At 40.4% G+C, this 20559-nt stretch overlaps 1 protein-coding gene across 2 annotated transcripts in view; it reads right to left on the bottom strand.

Moving 5' to 3' along the window:
- The window catches only part of OLA1 (Obg like ATPase 1), a 156203-nt gene extending 142444 nt beyond the window's left edge, over positions 1-13759 (bottom strand). For both annotated transcript variants that reach the window (XM_061135793.1, XM_061135794.1), the window contains exons 1-2: positions 13617-13759; positions 11891-11991 (exon numbers count right to left, since the gene is read on the bottom strand). In XM_061135793.1, the coding sequence (XP_060991776.1) occupies positions 11891-11991 (101 nt within the window). In that variant the 5' untranslated portion in view covers positions 13617-13759. The remainder of the gene's footprint in view (positions 1-11890; positions 11992-13616) is intronic.
- Between the last annotated feature and the right edge of the window lie 6800 nt (positions 13760-20559).

Genomic DNA, 20559 nt, shown 5'->3' with positions numbered 1-20559 from the left:
ACAACTGAAGAGCAGCCTCAGCTCGCTGCAACTAGAGAAAGCCCAAGAGTACCAACAAAGCCCCAGTGCAGCCAAATAAAAAAAAAAAAAACAGAAAACAATAAGTGTTGGCCAAGATATAGAGAAACTGGTACAATCCTGGTAGAATGTAAAATGGTGTAACTGCTATGGAAACCAGTATACAGATTCCTCAAAAAAATTAAAAATAAAATTACCATGTGACCCAACAACTTCACTTCAGGGTATTTACCCAGAATAATTATAAGCAGGATCTAAAGTGATATTTACAGACTCATGTTCACTGCAGCATTATTCACAATAAACAAAAGGTGGAAGGAACCCTAATGTCTACTGACAAAGAAATGAACAATGAAAAAGTTCACAGCATGAGAAAACATTAAAATGGAATGGAGGGTTATTATACAAAATACCTGATTGACACTTTTCAAAAGTAAATAAAAATTTGTGTGACCTTTAAAAGATCTATACTGGTAAAGAAAAAGGACATGAGTGGGAAAACTGGTGAAATCCAAATAAAATCTATAATTAATAGTAAATAAATAAGAAAAATAATCTATCTGAATTATGTGAAGATACAGCAACAATGACCAGAATTCTGAAAAAGAACCTATGAAAATTAAAAGACTTAAAAGCAAGTAGATTATGATAAGTACTTTTAAGGCATACAATTACTGTTGATAACAGGAAAAAGTGAGTACGAGAGCGGATCTGTTGTCCAAAAGATTATTCTAAACATATTAAAAAAGAAAGCAAATAATTCCCAGTCACAAATTTCCACAGAAGAGCAGGTACCCTGGAATACTGACAGAAATAAAATGAGTTAAGCTCATTTAACTTGGGGAATTTTGCTTCCCCTTCTACTCATGTGTGCTCTCCTGCCACAATCAATGATTTCCTAGGAAATCAGACAAAATACATGAAATAACAGTTTTCACACAGTGGACAATATACAGCACAGGACTGTGTCCCCTGCAACAACAACAAATGAACTAAGCTCTGAAACTGCCCTCGCTTACTGCCTAAAGGTGGTTTCAAAGCCACAGCACAGGCAGGGGGAACCAAAGGAGCCTGGCAGTCATGCCAAGTTAAAGAGACTGAGATGAGGGTTTTGAGAAGGGCAAAGCAGCCAGAACTTATAGGACGTGTACTAGAAAGGAAGCGGCTGCACAGAGAGAGGGCTCTGGGGATCAGCAGAAGTATCTTCAAGAATAAGGCTGAGTAACATTGTACATGAGTAAGGTCAGTGTCCACAGGCCAGGGGAAAAAATACCCAGGAGCAGCACAGTTAACAATTCTCAGGTTCACACAAGAGCTCAGAAAAGTTCACATCCCTACCAGCTGGAACAGACAGAGATATAATGTAAGGGAACTTGGGTAGAGTCCTCAAAGCCACATCTTAGTTTAAGAGCTAAAGTAGCACCAAAGCAAAAAAAATATTATGAACCTATCTTAAGAAAACATAATAAAAAGTCTCAAAACAATCAAAAACTAAATGTGAGAACAAAGTCCAACACTCACTAAAGGAACACTCTAACTTTCAGCACGCAACATAAAATCCAGCATCTAGAATCCAATAAAAAGTAAGAGGAATGCAAAGAAGCAGGAAAATAAAACATCAAAATCAGGATAAAAGTCAACAAACATAAACAAACCCAGTAATGATAGAGATAATGGTATTAGCAGATGAGGACCTTAAGATAAATGTTATAGATATTTTTTAGTTTTTCTGAAGGATATAAAGGTAAATATGAAGACAATGAGAAATTAAATTAAAAACTACCCAGGCAGGACTATGGTATAAAAAATACAACGTCTGAAAAAAATGAAATTGAAATGATGCACACTGGATGTGACGAACTGCACAACAGACACGGCAGAAAAGATCAGTGAAGACGAAGACAGAGCAACAGAGACCATCAGATGAAGCAGGGGGGAACTGGACAAAAAACAACCACAGCTTCAGGAGAGTACTGACTAGAGGATTAACTCACATATGATAAGAATCACAGAAGAAGAAGAAAGGAAACAGGGAGAAGGGGAGAAAAAAGCATTTGAAGAAATAATGGCCAAACCAATGAATGTAACAAAAAAGAAACAAACTCACAGATGAAGATAATGAGGAATGCAAAAAATATGAAAACTATCAGACAGAACAATTGTATAAATATCTGAAGTAAAATGAAACTGAAATGAAGACAGTGGTTATCAGTGGGGATAGGGAAAGTGGGTAGCAGCAAGACAAGGTAGGGGAGTAAGGTATACACAAACGACTACATATAAACTAAGCTATGAGGATACAGTATTCAGCACAAGGGATACAGCCAGTATTTTATAGTAACTATAAATGAAGTATAATCTACAAAAATTTTGAATCACTATGTTACACGCCTCAAATTAAGATAATATTGTAAATCAACTACACCTTAATTTTAAAAATGCTTTATAAAGGTAATAACAAGCATTGGTGAGAATGTGAAGAAAGTAGACCCTACATACATTGCTGATAGGAATACAGAATTACATGTTCGCTTTGGAAAATAGTTTGGCAGCTCCTCAAACAGTTAAATACATAGTCACATACAACCTAGAAATTCCACTCTTAAGTACACATTCAAGAGCGATGAAGACATATGTCACGCATAAATTTTTTATTCCAAAGCTGGAGCAGAGAAAGTACGAATAAGCCTAGAACACAATGTGGAGCCAGAAAGTAGAAAATACTAAAAAAATAGAGGACACATCAAAAGGTATACTTGTGAACAGTAAGGCTCCCGATGGCCATATATGGGCACTTTGAGCGACACAACATATAACAACAGTAACCCAGTACAACCAACAAAGTAAAAACTGATCCTGATACAAACAAATTATAAGTAATAGAAGAAGGGGAGGTTCTTCTTTACAACAGAATTCTATACAATAGAATTCCCATTGCTCCTTCTATAAGTATATAAATCTAGAAGGAACAATAGAAATTTTTAAATCACCATTTGGTAAACACCACAATAACTATTTCAAACAAGAATCATTAATACATGCCATAATTGGGAGGCAAAAGTATGAGAAACACAATATTTACGTAATTTCAAAGTATCTTCCTACAACATGTATTTATTAATTGTAATGAGAAATAGAGAAAACCTTTCAGTGAAGAAATCTGTCAGACATCTCCTTAGATAACTGATCAAAGTTAATTAACATCACTAGTATTAGGACAAACCAACACTGTATGCTTCCTGATGTAACGTACTTAAAAGCATATCTCACTTCTGCATCCAAAAGTGTGAATTTTACCACAAGGAAATATTAGATAAACCTCAAGGTTTAAGGGCCTGAGGTAAATGGCCACCACTCCCTGAAAGTGTCAAGGACATAAAGAAACAAAGTGAGAAACTGCTTCAGATTAAAGGAAACTAAGGACATAGCAACGGTTAAATGCAACATGTATATAACCCTGGACTAGGTCCTGGACCAGACAATGAATGTCAGTAAGAAAACTGGTAAATCAATGCTGATCTCCTAATTTTTATAACCATACCATGTTAACAGTTGGGGGATGTAAACAGACCTCATATCGGAATTTTTTGTAAACTGGTTTTGCAAGCGTAAAATTTTTAAATTGTGAAACTTCTTGAAAAAACAATTTTTATTTAACCTTAAGCAGTGTCACACAGACTGGGAAGAGGTAGTTCTAATACATATCCAACAAGGAATCCATATCCAGAATAAACAACACCTAATCATTACTGAAAAAAAAAAGAAAAGAAAAAAAAATCCTTCACAGAAGATGACCAAAAACATTTTAAAAGATGCTCAAAATCATTAGCTATCAGAAAGATGCAAAACAATCGGGAGATACTACACTGAAGTATGACCAAAATGAAAAAGAATGATAATACCAAGTGCCAGTAGGATGCAGAACAATTAGAAATTTTACAATACCAGCACTATAAATTAGAATAATAATAAATAATTTGGAAAACTATGTGGCAATACCTACCTAAAGCAATTTAACTAGTAGGGGTGGGAAGTTTGGAGAAGAGGCCGGGTAAGTGGGTAAGTGCATCCATTCTCCCAACAGAAACGAGTTCTTAGATCTACCCACCAAAAGACATATACATGAAAGGTCAAATCACCTCAATTCATAATAGGCAAAAACTGAGAACAACCCAAGTGCCCATCACAGCAACATGGGTAAATATCTTACATTTTCTCAGGCATAATGTTGACTTAAAAAAGGTGTAGGAGTGCATAATGTGTGATTCCATCTGTATCAGGCACATTAACCAATGTGGTGATATAAGCTGGAATGTGGTTATCCTAGGAAAGGCAGTACTGACTGAGAAGGGGTACAAGCAAGTCTTCCGTGGCACTGGATTTGTTCTAGATCTTGATGTGGGTACTGGTTACATGGGTGAATTAAAACGTAAAAATCTGATATGTACATTTAAAGTTTTCACATTTTATTGTATATGTTATACCTTAACGTAAAAAACAAAAACAAAAAAATCACTTGGGCAAAACAAAAGATTCACTATAGATAATGCTCTGACAAAAAGCCCACTTAAGAAGCCTCTGGAATAATTCAAGTAAGAAATGAGTGGCAATGAAGATGTGAAAAAAACAGATCAGAGAGAGACTTGGGTACCAGGTTTGATACCCTACAGAAAAATACAGCTGAGGAAAAAGGATGCAAAGATAAATCTCTCAAGTATCTGGGCGGAAAGCAGTTATTACTACACAAGACAAGGAATATAACAGCAAGACTATAGAAAAGAGAAGCCAACAGATGATTAATATCAGGAGAGGATGAGACTAACCAGGGAGAAAGGATAAGAGAGAAGACAGCCAAGGACAGAAATCTACTATTAAGAGAGCAAACAGAGGAAGTGTAGCAACCATAAAAGACTGCAGAAGGGTAAGAAAGGTAGAGAGTTACAAATAGGGCCAGACGGGGCAGAGAAGTTAAAGACAAGACATGAGTACCAGCTTTCAGATCACTACTGCACTTTGCTATAGTCTGTCAAAACCAAACATTTTTAAAAGACCTTAAATGACCTAAAAAAAAAGTTAAAGTACACAATTTGTGATTTCCCTGTACCTTCATCTCCAAATTAGTTTCAAACTAGTTCATGCAAGCAATCTGCAAAAACAATTAAGTCATAAGTGGAAGATGCTGTTAAAGAATTTATAACTATAAAAGAAAAATATAATCTATTCCAAGGATAGAATACACATAATTGGTTACTTCTTATATATAATAAAACACTACTCTGTATGAAGTTAGTGGCTTTTCTGTATATGAAATTTTTAATAATCAAATACTGGAAAAAAATATGGCCAGCATGAAAAATAACTATATGCATTAAGAGCGAGTTATAAATTGAACACTGAGAGAATAATCTTCTGCCAGTGAGCTTCTTGAAGCAATCAAGAATAGAGCCTCAGGCTTCCCTTGTGGTCCTGTGGTTAAGAATCTGCGTTGCAATGCAGGGGACCCTGGTTCAATCCCTGGTCTGAGAAGATCCCACATGCCTTGGGGCAACTAATAAGCCGGCGTGCCACACGACTGAACCCACTCGCTGCAACTACTGAAGGCCACGTGCCTTAGAGCCCATGCTCGCAACAAGAGAAACCACTGCAAAGAGAAGCCCCCACACTGCAGCTAGAGTAGCCCCAGCTGGCCGCAACTAGGGAAAGCCCATGCACAGCAACCAAGACCCAGAGCAGCCAATAAAGAAACAAGAAACAAAATATATTTTTTAAAAAAGGAATGGAGCTTCTTCAATAAGAAGCAGCAGCTAAGAATCAGCCAGAAAGACCTCTCCAGGAAACAAATGGGTGTCATACAAAACTGTACTGGAGAAATAACAGAATGCAGCAGATTAAAGATGGCCACACATTCTTTGCCCCTCCTCCCACCAAGAAACTGGTCTGTTTCCCTTCCCTCCTTGTCTCTGGGCTGGTGTCATGACTTCTTTTAACTAGAAGAAATAGGTGGAAGCACGTGGTACCACCGTCACATCTTCTCCCTCTTGGGAGCTAGCCACCATGCTATAAAAAAGTTTGAAGATAACCTGGAGAGACAGAAGCCAAGAAAAGGAAGGCAGAAATGACCCAGACTTCCAGCCAGTCCTGATAAGGCCCCAGTCCTGCCGGTATGGCCACTTGAACCCTCCAGTCCTGACTGGCCACCAGCTGAACGCAGGCACATATAGGATCTGAAGTGAGACCAGTAGCAAACTCGCCCAACTAAGCTGCAGAACCAGGAGGAATAATAGTTATTGTCTTAAACCACAAGCTTTTGCAATGGTTTGTTACATAAAACTAGATAACTAACACACTGAACATAATTATCCTGCAATTTTTTTTTAAAGCATTTCCTACAGTGTTTTCCTCAATAACAGTACATAGCTTTGAAAGACTCTGTGGTTGGTCTCTGGCGAATTGGAAGAGAGCAAGTCGTAGGAACAACCAAAGGACATTCCCAGAAGTATCAACTAAGCAAGACAAACAGTCCCCTAAGGCAGCTGTGAGTGCTGGAACAGAGTGTACAGTGGTCCCCCAATTTTCATTCTCTCCTCCTTTCACAGTAACAGATTTTTTAACTGATCATCTGTCCATCAAAATAAAAGACTACATTTCCTAGCGTTCCCGGAAAAATTCTTATGACTACATCTGGACAAAGGAGAGTACGGTGTGGCAGCTTACAGGAAAAAAAAATCCACAACAGACTGCAGGGCAAGTCGTTTGGCCCTTTGAGCCTCTGGATAACCAGCTGTCTGGAATTCACAGCACTTCGGAGAATGAGACTGAAAGGCCACTCCCTGAGGATTGCCAAGGCGCAAAGTGCAAGGAGCTGGGGTTTCTAAGACTTCATAAAGCGAAGTTAGTATACCAACCCATGACTGCTAAATTTACTTTTACATAAAAATGAAATTTCTGTTTAGGCCGTAGTTTTGGGGGGGGTTTCTGACACCTGGCAACTGAAACCAACCACATCTCATGCAGTGACAGCATCAAGAAGAGCTGTCCCATGACAGAATATCAAATTGTAGTTTCTCAAGCAAAGACAACATAATGGAACAAGGATAGTCTTTTCAACAAACGGTGCTGGAACAACTGGACATCCATATGCCAAAAAAAAAGAATCTAGATACAGACATTACAACCACCATTCACAAAAATCAACTCAAATGGATCACAGACCTAAATGTAAATGCAAAACTAAAAACCTCCTATAAGTGAAGTCACTCAGTCGCTTCCGATTATCTTTGTGACCCCATGGACTGTATAGTCCATGGAATTCTCCAGGCCAGAATACTGGAGTGGGTAGCCTTTCCCTTCTCCAGGGGATCTTCCCAACCCAGGGATCGAACCCAGGTCTCCCACAATGCAGGCAGATTCTTTATCGGCTGAGCCACAAGGGAAGCCCAAAACTCCTAGAAGATAGGGAAAAACTCAGATGACTTCGGGTATGGCAATGACTTTTCAGTATAATACCAAAGGCATGATCCATGAAAGAAATAGTTAGGTTTGCAACCCCATGGAACTATAGCTCGCCAGGTTCCTTTATCAATGGGATTTCCTGGGCAAGAATGTTGGAGTGGGTTGCCATTTCCTTCTCCAAGGGATCATCCCAACCCAGGGATTGAACACGTGCCTCCTTCACTGGCAGGCAGATTCTTTACCATTGCACCATCTAGGAAGCCCAATAAAAAGGTAACTTCACTAAAATGAAAAACTTCTGCTCTGCAAACTCAACATCAAGAGAATGAGAAGACAAGCCACAAAATGGAAGAAAATATTTGCAAAACACATGCTCGATAAAGCACAGTTATCCAAAATATACAAAGAACTCTTAAAACTCGGCTATAAGAAAACAAACTAATTAAAAAATGGGCCAAAGACCTTGACACACATCTCACCATAGAAGACATTCAGATGGCAAATAAGTATAAGAAAAGATACTTCACAATGTCATCAAGGAAACGCAAATTAAAACAATAATGGAATACCACTACACCTATTAGAATGGCCAAAATCCAGAACACTGACAGCACCAAATGCTGCAAGGATATAGAGAAAAAGGAACTCTCACTCATTGCTGGTGAAAATATAAAATGATACAGCCATTTCAGAAGCTTCTTATAAAACTAAAAACATACTCCTGCTATACAATCCAGCAATCATATTCCTTGGTATTTATCCAAATGAGCTGGAAATTAATGTCTACACAAAAACCTACAGATGAATGTTTGTAACAAGTAGTCTTATTCATAACTGCCAAAATTTGGAAGCAACCAAGATGTCCTTAAGTCAGTGAATGGATTAAAAAAACTATGGTACATCCAGACAATGAAATACTATTCAGCGCTAAAAAGAAATGAGTTATTTAAGTCAGGAAAAGACATAGAAGAAACAAATGCATATTACTAAGTAAAAGAAGCCAATCTGAAAAGGCTACATACTGCACGATTCCAATTTCATTCTAAAAAGACCAAACTATGGAAACAGTGAAAAGATGAGTGGTTGAGAAGGGTTCATAAATAGGCAGAGCACAGAGGATTTTTAGGGCAGTGAAACAACTCTGTGTGATACTATAATGGTGGACAAAAGTCTTTATACATTTGTCTAAATCCATAGAAGGTAAAATACCAAGAGCGTACCCTACAGTAAATTATGGACATTGGGTGATGTGTCAATGAGGTTCATCAATGGTAACAAACGTACCACTCTGGTGTGGGATGTTGATAAGAGGGGAAGGACATGCATGTATATGGGCAGGAGGTATAAGGGAAATCTCTGTGCCCTTCCCTCAAAGCTGCTGTGAACCTAAAAACAAAATAAACCAACAAGCAAAAAACCTTAAAAAAAAAAGTATCAGTGGTGTCCCTCAACATCCTCCAAGCCTTATACCTACAACAATATACTTGCCCAAGAAGAGCTAATTTATAAAGGGTCATTTAGGTAAGAAAAAGCAGAACAAATCTGGAAATTAAATCTCCAAATTTTCGTTTTAGTATTCTTTCTACTTCACTTCATTAAAAGTGGCCATCAAAACATGTCCCCTTATCACTAAACCTAAACATGGCATCAAGGGCAGAAAAACCACCCCATTCACAAATAATTACTGAGTGCCTACTAAGTTCCTGGGCTTCCCTAGTAGCTCAGTTGGTAAAGAATCTGCCTGCAATGTAGGAGACCCAGATTCAATCCCTGGGTCGGGAAGACCCTCTGGAGAAGGAAATGGCAATCCACTCCAGACTCTTGCCTGGAGAACTCCGTGGACAGAGGAGCCTGGCAGGCTACAGTCCATGGGATGGCAGAGAGTAGGACACAACTGTGTGACTAACTTTGTTTTTCACTGTCACTAAGTTCCTAACACCAGTCTAAGTGCTAGAAATAATAACGATGAACAAGAACAAGGCTATCCTTGCCTTCATGGAATTTAAAGTATAATGGGAAGAAGGCAGGGACATCAAACATGGATTAAATTAGATAATACATATAATGTGCCCAATGATAGGTATATAGCAAGTAAGTGTTCAAATAGGTATCAGCTATTGTTAGCTATAAATATTACCTCTATATTTTTAGGTAATCAGCCTTATGGCTACTAAAAAGCAAACCTTTTTATTAAACCAGTTCTCTAAAAACCAAGAGATTCTTCAGATGGTTTCTGTACTGTGCTTAGGCGCTCAGTCGTGTCCAACTCTTTGTGACCCCATGGACTGTAGTCCACCAGGCTCCTTTGTCCATGGGAATTCTCCAGGCAAGAATACTGGAGTGGGTGGCCATGCCCTCCTCCATCGTTTTCTGTACTACAGGTTCTTGTTTCTTAACTGTCCCCTCTCCCCAATCCATTTCTTGTGAGCCTATCTAGAGGAAGACATGTTCAGTCATATTTCCCTACACAGAAACCTGCATTCCTCTGGAGAGGTAGCAGGTGATGAGAAACACCCAGAGGTTCATACCTCTGGTCCACACCCAGAGGTTCATATGGCTGGGCTCCAAGTGGACCCAGCTCTGCCAGGCTATCCAAGTTCCTGTCCTTACTGAGGCCTGGCCATTCAGCTTGCTCTTCAATGCTTTTCTTCCAGTGTCTTTTTCTTGCTTAAAACAACCAGAATTTGTGCTGCTTACGAAGAACCCTAACTGATAGTTAGGCAATGTAAGATCATTCTATAAAAAGGAGTGTTCATAGCCAAACACAATTGCCAAAACTCATCAAACTGTGCATTATTAAAATGAGTGAATTTACTGTTTATGAAGTATACATCAACAAAACTGGAGGAGTCTTTAATTTAAAAGCATAAATAACACATTTAATAAAATAGGTTATTTTCATATACATTGACATTATGCTCTGTGCTAAAAAACTCATATAGGAAATGCTTTATAAGATGGATCATTTTAGGACTTTCCTGGCAGTCCAGTTGGTTAAGATTCTATGGGCTTCCACTTCACAGGTTATGGGTTCAATCCCTAGTCACCAAACTAAGATCCCACATGCCATGCAATGTAGCCAAAAATAAAATAAAAGGAAAAAGTTTAAGATAGCCCATTTAAAGTCTTTCCACTAAAATCAAGCTGCACTGACTGCAATGATTCTAGGATAAGAGAAGCATGCTAACATCTAAAAACTGTCTTGCTTACTAATGTAATAAAGCTCACAACATACATAATGATCATATCTTGCTTTCAAGTTTATTGACAGCACCCTTGCAGTACTTTGCTTAATTATTTGTTTTGCTTATATTCCCACTCTCTATTTAGTCTTACTTTGCAAGCAGCCTATATCACAGCAGGAAATCCCCTCAAAATGCAAACCTCTCCAGCTCCAGTTGAAATTAGGACAGCCACACTTGTCATGTTTTACATTACAAGAATTTCAGAACTGCCTTACTTGGTCACACCATGCTATATTCACTAGGCAATCTCTATGACAGGGGCCCCAAGGAACACAAGAAAGAACAAGATTGTCCCACCTACCAATCTTAAGCCTAACTCACATTCCAAAACATCTGTCACCTTAACAAATCCATATTAGATCTGATACTCCTCAGTACACCTTAATCATTTCTGAGACATTTTTGTATTTTAAGGTTAGTAAAAGGTATTAAAATAGAAGGGCAAATAATGAAAAAATAGACTTTGAACATCCAAGTTGCATGTGCATAGATTTATACAAAAATCCTCATAAATATTTCCTAATTACTGTCTCACTCGCAATAAATGATTCACTTTAAACATTACAAAACTCAAAATTTTATTCCCACAACTTTCAGATTTAACGACTTAACAGATTTAACAGATACCCTTTTACAGTACAATTTCCAATATTAAGTTCAAATTCATCACCTTCTTTTCAAGTAAAAATTCAGTCATCTTATCCTTGATCTCCCCAAGAATCTAATCAAATTTATAATGCAGGTTTTAAAACTATTTCCTAAAGTATTCTATTGTATGGCCTCTGGTAACCAGCCTAGGTATCCTATACAGCCAACCAGCAAGAAAATCTAATTTAAACTACTCTAATTCCACATAAATTCAATACTGTGTCTCCCAACAGTGTCTGAGGCAAACTAGTGCTGTTCTGGCTCAACTAGATGTTTCAACTCCCACAGATTCTTCCTCTGAGTTCAGCAAAACAAAGAATGTAAGTTAACTCAAGTTTCAATACAGAATCTGTGTAAAAAACCAAAAATAAGATACATCTAAATGAAAACCTTGTTTTGCAACATAGTAATATTCCAGTTTCCTGGCCTCTTCATTTTAAATTTCAATTACCTCCAGAGTTCCCCTTTGTACCACAGGACCAAAATATTTACAAAAGGAAAATGTGAAAAGGCCAATATTCACCTACCCAACATTTGGTAATCCAACAATACCAATTTTCAAGGAGGTTCCAAATCTTCCAATGATTGGGGGTGGTTTAATTCCATCACCTCCCTTTTTGGGGGGCATCTGAAATGTCAAAACAAACATACACATGAACAAAACATTTTACTATCCCCATTGACCAAAAACACATTTCATCACACAAAATATATTACTGAATAATAAAAAATAAAATGTACTGTATATATTAATTCAAATCTGACACACTTTATTTTTCAACAATATAAACAGAAAACTGGTTAACAGGTTTGATTAAGATAGTTGTCAAAGCAGTCACCCTGAGAAGTATTGGAAAAACTGATCTAAAAATATGTGGCACCAGGGCTTCCCTGGTGGCTTGGTGGTAAAGAATCCGCGTGCCAATGCAGAAGACACAGGTTCGATCCCTGATCTGGGAAGATCCCACATGGTGAGGCCCAACTAAGTCTGTGAGCTACAAATATTGAGCCTGAGCTGTAGAGTCCAGGAATTGCAACTACTGAGCCCACGTGTCCCAGCTACTGCCTAGAGCCCCTGCTCTGCAAGGAGAGAGGCCACCGCAATGAGAAGCAAGTGCTCCACAACTAGAGAAAATCCAGAGCAGGAAGGCCCAGCACAACCAAAACTAAATTTAAAATATGTAAGTAAAATAAAAATATGTGGAACCAAAAATAAAACTTAAGCTGCCAATCTTCCATCCAGACTGTTCACAAAACACTTTGTTAACCTGACGTGTGGTTACATGAATGAAAGCATTTGGAAGCAGGAGCACAGATAACAGTGTCAAAGAAAATCCATTCTAGAACCATTAGCAACCGAGTCAACCTTCCACCAAACCATTCCCCCTTAATCTGGAACCTACTCTTTCCCATTTCGCACCGAAACACCACGTTTCACATGAAAGAACACACGCCAACATCAAGGTCTTTCCAACAAGTTTCTTCCACCTTTGGCACTGTAGGTACGACTCCTCAGACCTCGTCCGGAGGTCTACGTCCGGAAGCTAAGGACAGAATCTACCCTTTGATTATTTCTAGTCCTAAACAGACCTACTAACCCTTTATGTTTAAAGGTCGAAACTTTCTGGGTCCCTGACAATCTGGCTCCAAGCTTCTCTGCGCGGAACTGACCCCACTTCAGTACTGCAAACTGAACTTAAGAGGACTGCTAACCTCACGTTTCATAAGCGGGGAACTAAAACTGTCCCTATCTTCTGGCTCCAGCTGAACCTCCGGGGGCCATGATGAGGCCACGCTCATAAAGTGATAGTCCAGCCTCTGATCCTTGACCCCGGAGGCCAAGGAATCTCACTTCTAGGATCTTAACTCCCACCAGTTGCCAGCCAAACCCCAGGTCTCCGAAGCACAGTTACATGAGAGGAGACTCCAGTCCCCTGGCCTCCTACCGAGGGGTGGCCGGCCGCCCAGCCAAAGCGGAGCCCTTCGAAAAACCTTCCCGCTCTGGACAGGGCCACTGGCCATCCCCGCCTCGGAAGGAGGCTTTCCCCAGAACGTGCCGGGTGAGGCGTGGGCCGCTCTCGCGAGGCGCGGCCTAGTCCAACAACGCCTCATTCATCCACACGCTCCACGCCGCCGGCTGCCCTCGCCCCGTGCCGGCCACCCAGCCCTGGCCCGACGCCGGCCTCCGAGCAGCGGGTCGGAGGGGCGAAGACGCGGCGGGGGGCGCGCCCGCAGGCTCCCTGAGGGCCTCACCGTGCTCGCGGCGCGCGATGACACGGGGTCCCAGCGGCAGCGGGAGATGGGTCCTGCCGGCAACGGGAGGCGGGTTGGAAGAAGGAGAGAGCGCAGGCCCGGCCCCTCCGCCGAGCGGCACGCACGTCGGCGGCGGCGGCGGCGGAACGGGAGGGCCGGGCGCCGGGCTGCACCTGCGCGCAGGCCGCGGCCCCGCCCCGCCCAGCCCCGCCCCGCCCAGCCCCGCCCCGGGCGCCCGCCCGCCAGGCCAGTTGGTCTGGCCGCCTGGAGGCGGGAGAGAGTGGGAGGAGCCGCGCGGCACTCGAGCGGGCGGGAGCTAGAGATCCAGCCTTGCCTGCCTGACCCCGCGGTCCCCCGTAGAGGCGTCTTCCGCCCTCCCTACACGTGGGCGCCTCGGCCTGGGATCTCCGCTTCCTTCCCTGCGCGTGCCATGCGTTGCCAGTACGCGCACATTTCACCCTGGGGACCTCCAACCACCCTCGCCTAACCGCCTGCCGGCAGACGGGTCGACTCGGGTCTAGTGATTAGCCGCGCCAGCCCTGCTTGGCTGCCACTGAGTCTTCGGGGACCACGGCCCCAGCTCGCCTTCTTTTCCCATAACTCTTCACTCAGTCTGATGATGAGAAGCTGGTAAACTTTCTTAAAGGAAAAAAAAGGACTAAAGGAAGCCTGTGATCTAAGGAATCCTTTGTTGCCTTAATTTATTATTCAGGCATTTTACAAGCGCAGAATCCCTGGATGAGTTTAACATAACCAATATTCACACAAACACAGACAGACACACACACACCTTTTCCTCTGGAGGGTTAAAAGCAGGGACCTTTAGAATTTAGGAAATGTAGGTTTCAATCTGGGTTCCACTACTCCTAAGAGCTTATACTGATGATGGGTACAAAGTGTGAGCTATTTAGCTTCCTTCTGTTTCATAGCTCCCCTGTACTCAGACACCTGTTTTTATAAATACAAGGTTTTGGTGACAAGGGAGCTAGACTGAGACAATTTAAATAGTGCATATGTATCATACACTCTTCTTATGAAGTTCAACAGTCGGCTTTCACACAGCTGCTTGTGAAAAAAGAGGAACCATTACTTAAAAAGCTCAAGAATCCCAGAGAGCCCAATCTGTCCAGCAACCAGCCACTCCAATATTGATTGAAAACGTTCCCCGGCGGAGGAGTAATAGCACTGTCTTCAACTTACCACTGTTCTTAGGCCAGATCGCAAGGCTTCTTCAATCTCTATATCTCTGCAATCTACCCATTCCTTTCAATTCACACTATCAAGTTCTTGAGTCAATTACCTGTTTCTCTATTTGCAGCTACATCTTTTACTTGCACTTTTGACCGCCTTGAAAGTGCCTTGACAAAGCAGGTCACAAAGATATTAGTGAGCTAGGCAGAGTTTCAGGAGTGGCCAATCGCTGCTGCTAAAAGTTAACCCAAGAAGAAGTCTCCATTTCTAACTCACTAGGTGAAATGTGACTCGTGGTCACTGGGGTCATTTCACATTCATGGGGAAGAGGATCTGACTGGCCTGGTTTAGGGAAAGTTCTACCAAAGGTCCCATCAGCAGTCATGTGGGTAAAAACATCTCTGACTGATCTCTCTCTACTAATGAAGCAGGCATGTCTCTGAGGAGATCCTAGTAGGTACATTGTATTCTACATAATAAATGAAGACTCAGCGAGACAAACAGGATATTAAGAATTAACACTAATGCCAAGCCTAATAAAATGACTTTGAACATAGCAAAGCTTGTCCTTGAGCCTTTTGCACAAAGGGAACTCTACTTAGTACCTGTTGGGCTCAGGGATTAGGTGAAGCCTAGAGGAAAGAATCAGGAGTAGTCTAGAATGGAAATTGAGCAAAAGATCTCTGTCAAAGGAAGGATGAGAATAGACCATTATTAGATCAGCTCAACATAAGGGTGCTGCCAAGAAAAGATAAATGGGGTGAAAAAAAGTAGAGCCCTTGGGATGGGGGGTTGGGGTGGAAGGGAGGCACAAGAGAGAGGGGATATATGTATACATATAGCTGATTCAATTTGTTGTATAAGATAAACTAATACAATATAGTAAAAGCAATTATGCTCCAATTTTTTTTTTAAAAAGTAGACAAGAGCTCATATTTTTCACTCTTTATTATTATTAGCTTTCAGAATTTTTCCTACCTTTCCAGGCATCAGTCAATGACCAGGGATCAAGTGAGTTGACCGAGGGTCACAAAGGATCTAGGAAGTGGTTTGGAGTCAGTAATTTATCCCCCACCACCCCATACAGTAGCTCAGTTGGAAATCCAGAGATTTACTGATCTTGTACAGAAACCTAAGGGCAGGAGACAGGAAGACTTTTACAGAGAGAAGAAGAGAAAGAAAGGAGGAAAATGGAATAGTGACACATTCACCATAGGCTTGCAAGGCTGGACTACACCTGTTGGCCAACCTCATCCACATCTGTTACAGGTGTAACAGGTAGCAAAATAATAGTAATAACTACACCAAGAGGGAAACTGAGTCCTGATAATAACTTTAGAGGGGAAGGGAACAGCTTGCAAAAAAATAAGTACCTTGGGGGAGGGGAGCAGGGGGAATTGAGGACCTATTGGTCAAAGGGTACAAACTTGTAGTTAGAAGGTAAATGAGATCTGGAGATCTAACAGATAGCATTGTGATTATAGTTAACAATACTGTATTACATATAAACATATATATATATAATATATATGTATTTGAAAGTTGCTGAAAGGCTAGATCTTAAATATTCTCATCACAAAAAAGAAATAACAATTGTGTGAGGTGACAGAGGTGCGGTGAAGACAAATATGGTCCTTGCCCTCAAGGAGCTTGCAGTCTAACAAGGAAGGCAAACAAGTAATTATACATATAACTATCTAAGAACTTGATAAAAAAAAAATCTATAGAATACTTAAGTACTTTGATTACAATTTCACAATTTAAAATACACGATTACCAGGACTTCCTTGGCAATCCAGCAGTTAAGACACCATGCTTCGCTGCAGTGGGCACAGATTCGATCTCTGGTTGGGGAACTAAGATCCTGCATATAGCACAACTTGGCCGAAAAATAGGGAAAAAATTTGTTAATAAAAACTAAATAAAATACACCACCACTTTGACTTTCATTTACTTGTAGGATTTCTGATATTATGTTCCAGACAGTGCATAATCACCCCCTTTCCCTGTTCCATTACCAGCAGTACTCAGAACCAGTCAGGCATCAGCGAAGAATCAGATTTTCAATTTTCATTCTTCCACTTGATAGATCGTGATTTTTTAATCTTTGAAATTTGACCATAAGTTACCTGTGAAGTAAAACATGTTTAATCATCTGCTCTGTATTCTGGAATTGCTCATAGTGTTTGAAAGAATGCTGATTGATTAAGGAGTCCAGCTTATATCATAGAAACTGCTAGAATTTTGTTATCTAATGTCTATCATAATTCATGGGTAAAGATTTAGGAAGTCTTTTTTCTTTTTTCAGGAAGTCTTAAAAGAAGATTTTACATGCTATTTCCCCAGAGGCAACAGAAAAAGACATATGCTAATCTAAAAAAGTAAATATACTATTAAAGCATTAGGTAGGATGCTTTTAGCTGCAAGTAATAGAAATTTGGTCATGTATGGATGTGAGAGTTGGACCATGAAGAAAGCTGAGCACCAGAAAATTGATGCTTTTGAACTGTGGTGTTGGAGAAGATTCTTGAGAGTTCCTTGGACTGCAAGGAGATCCAACCAGTCCATCCTAAAGGAGGTCAGTCATGGGTGTTCATTGGAAGGACTGATGCTGAAACTGAAACTCCAATACTTTGGCTACCTCATGTGAAGAGTTGACTCACTGGAAAAGACCCTGATGCTGGGAGGGATTGGGGGCAGGAGGAGAAGGGGACGACAGAGGATGAGATGGCTGCATGGCATCACCGACTCGATGAACTTGAGTTTGAGTAGAGTCTGGGAGTTGGTGATGGACAGGGAGGCCTGACGTGCTGTGATTCATGGGGTCGCAAAGAGTCGGACACAACTGAGCGACTGAACTGAACTGAACTGAATAGAAATTCCTATTCAATGGAAATTTGTCCTATATAACAGAACGTCCAGAGAAGAAGAACTTCAGGATTGATGGATTCTGTAGCTGAACACTATTTTCAGGGATCCTGATTCTTTCTGTATCACAGCTCTGTCTTCTCTGGACATCTTCTAGTTTCATCTTTAGGCTAAGAGCAAGAAGACTGCTGTGGCACTTCTAGGCAACACATCCTGAAATGACAATATTCAGAGAGGGTAAGGAAAATAAACCATTTCTTCTTGTAACTCTTTCTTAGAAAAAAGGAAATGGATCCTAGAAATCCTCTAGCAAACTTCTTCCATGGGGCAAATTGAGGTCTCACGCCTATACTCAAACCAAACACTGGCAGGGGAAATGGGGTTAGCCTGAGACCTTGGGCCTAGAATATAGCTCAGCTTCATCTGAGGCACCTGACTGTGGATAGGTCTCTGAGCAAAATCAAGGTTGTATAAGAAAAGGGCACCTGTGTCCACTTATACTTCCTGAACCATTTTTCAAGATAACAGCTAGAATATAGAATGATAATTCTGAAAGAAATTAGTGGCATTGGTGGTCATCTGATTAAATGTTCATAATTGTAATAGATATTGGTACACCTTGTTCAATGAGAAAACACAAGAAAATTGATCATCTTCTGATAACATAGTGGTGTTACATAATGAGAGTATGTGAAAATAATATTTTTATTAACCTTTGCAAGATACTTAAAATTCCAGTCATGAGAAGTGAAATTACTTACCAAAATGAACTGGAAATTGGGGGATCTTGCCCGTAGGTCACCAAACTGATGGCCTCTCATAGTAGCACCAGCTCAGGATAATATTTCACCTTCATTACACTATTGAAACTGTATGGTTCATTTCAGAGAATATTTGTCCTAGTCAGCATAGAACAGATTATAATACAGTAACAGACTACTTCAGGGACTTCCGTGGTGGTCCAGTGGCTGAGTCCACACTTCCAGTGAAGGAGCCCTGGATTAGATCCCTGGTCAGGGAACTAGATCTCACATGCCACAACTAAAGATCCTACATGCCACAGCTGAAAAACTTGCATGCCACAACAAAGATCAAAGATTCCTTGTGCCACAACTATGACCCAACATAGTCAAATAAATAAATAAATATTTTTTTAAGAAGACAGCTCCAAAATGTCCAGGGAAGAGGAGGTCACAGAATAAAATAATTCTCTTACATAATGTCCCCTGGAGCTCTGCTAGGTTTGTCCATGAGTTGGCTCAGCACTTGCAGGTTGTTTCGGTCTCTAAATCCTTCCATTTCAAAGTGCTCCCCCCACAAAGTGACATTTCAAGTGAAGTCACATGACCACATCAACCTTTAAGGGGCAGAGTATCCTTGTACCTAGCAGTAGAGGAGAATTAGATACTAATACATAGTGATAATGCCTGACCCAATATTCATAATAGATTCACAAATAGATTCTATGAAGGATGTTCTTTCTAAATCAATTTTCTATTGTCACTATATGAAACACAGCAATCAAGGGTGCCCTCCTTTCTAAATGGTTCTTATGAAGAAGTCATGACTGATGTCCCTTTGGTGGTGCCTGTACATCCCATGGCCCCTTCCTTCTAAGAACAATCCATTCCCTCCCCAAACTGAGGGGGCAAGCCTGAACCTTCTTGTTTATAGCACATGAATTTTAGCCTCAGGAGATTGGACGAGCGGTGAGTGAAAGCCCAGTCCAAGCTGGGCTATCTAGATTCTCTTGAGAAGTTGGACACGACATAACAATAATTACTATCAACTACTTAAAGACAACATAGAATCAGGGCTATGTCATACACTTTCTTGACAGTACAGACAAAGCTCTTTGAAAGAAAGAAAAAACAGGCAGGCAGGAAAAAAGCAGTAATCAATCACCCACATGGTCCTTTAATCACCAGTTCTGACTTTCAGATCACAGTCTAGTCCTCCTAAAGTTCTGTATATTTTCTGAATTTGGACTGTGAAATAGCTCTGTATTCTACCAAGACTTTCACGTTCTGTTTAAATTGGTTTCCAATGGGTTTCTATTTTTTACAACCAAACAATGGTTGCAATAGACAAAGCAAAGAACAACTGACACTGTCCTGAAAATAATTCATGTCTGTTAGGGGTCCATTGGTCCAATGTTCATCTTACCTGTAGTTTTAAATTATAAGACTTTATTTCCCAGAATGTGTTCTGTAAAATGGTGATCCTCTGAGCTCTGTGGAACAACAGATCTAGGATCGGTTAAGTTTTAGAAGGTAGCTTCCCTGGTGGCTCAGACGGTAAAGAATCTGCCTGCAATGCAGGAGACTCAGGTTCAATCTGTGGGTCAGTAAGATCCCCTGGAGAGGGAAATGGCAATCCACTTCAGTATTCTCGCCTGGAGAATCCCATGGACAGAGGAGCCAAACATGACTGAGCAGAAGTGCTGTATCCTGGATCTCCCTTTGGGAGACTGTAATATACATTAATATATTTAAGGATCTGAGAAATTCTACAATAAAGAGACCTGTCAAGTCTCCTTAACCCACCATTACCTGCATTTTCATATAATGCACATTAAAATCTCTGAGAGCATGTGCTCTAAGAAATCAACTCTTTGGAAGTTGATATTAAATAGTGATTTAGGAGGAGTCCTTTTTCTGCAGCAGAAACCTGTTGAACAATGCTTTCTTCCCTTGCTTTTTTAACAACCACCTAGTGACAAAAAATGATTATTTAACAAGGAAAAAAAAATGAGTACCAACCTAAAGAAAGCTTTGCTCCCACCAGATGTCTCACTACCAAGATGAAACTTAAAATTAAGAGTCTTGTGCTTTATCTTACTCTAGATGAGAAAATGCCTTTTCAGGAGAAGGGAAAGATCTCC

This window comes from Dama dama, chromosome 33 (assembly GCF_033118175.1).
Source record: "Dama dama isolate Ldn47 chromosome 33, ASM3311817v1, whole genome shotgun sequence".
NCBI classification, from domain to species: Eukaryota; Metazoa; Chordata; class Mammalia; order Artiodactyla; family Cervidae; genus Dama; species Dama dama.
Note: the sequence above shows the minus strand (reverse complement) of the source record. Positions and strands in the feature narration are given on the sequence as shown.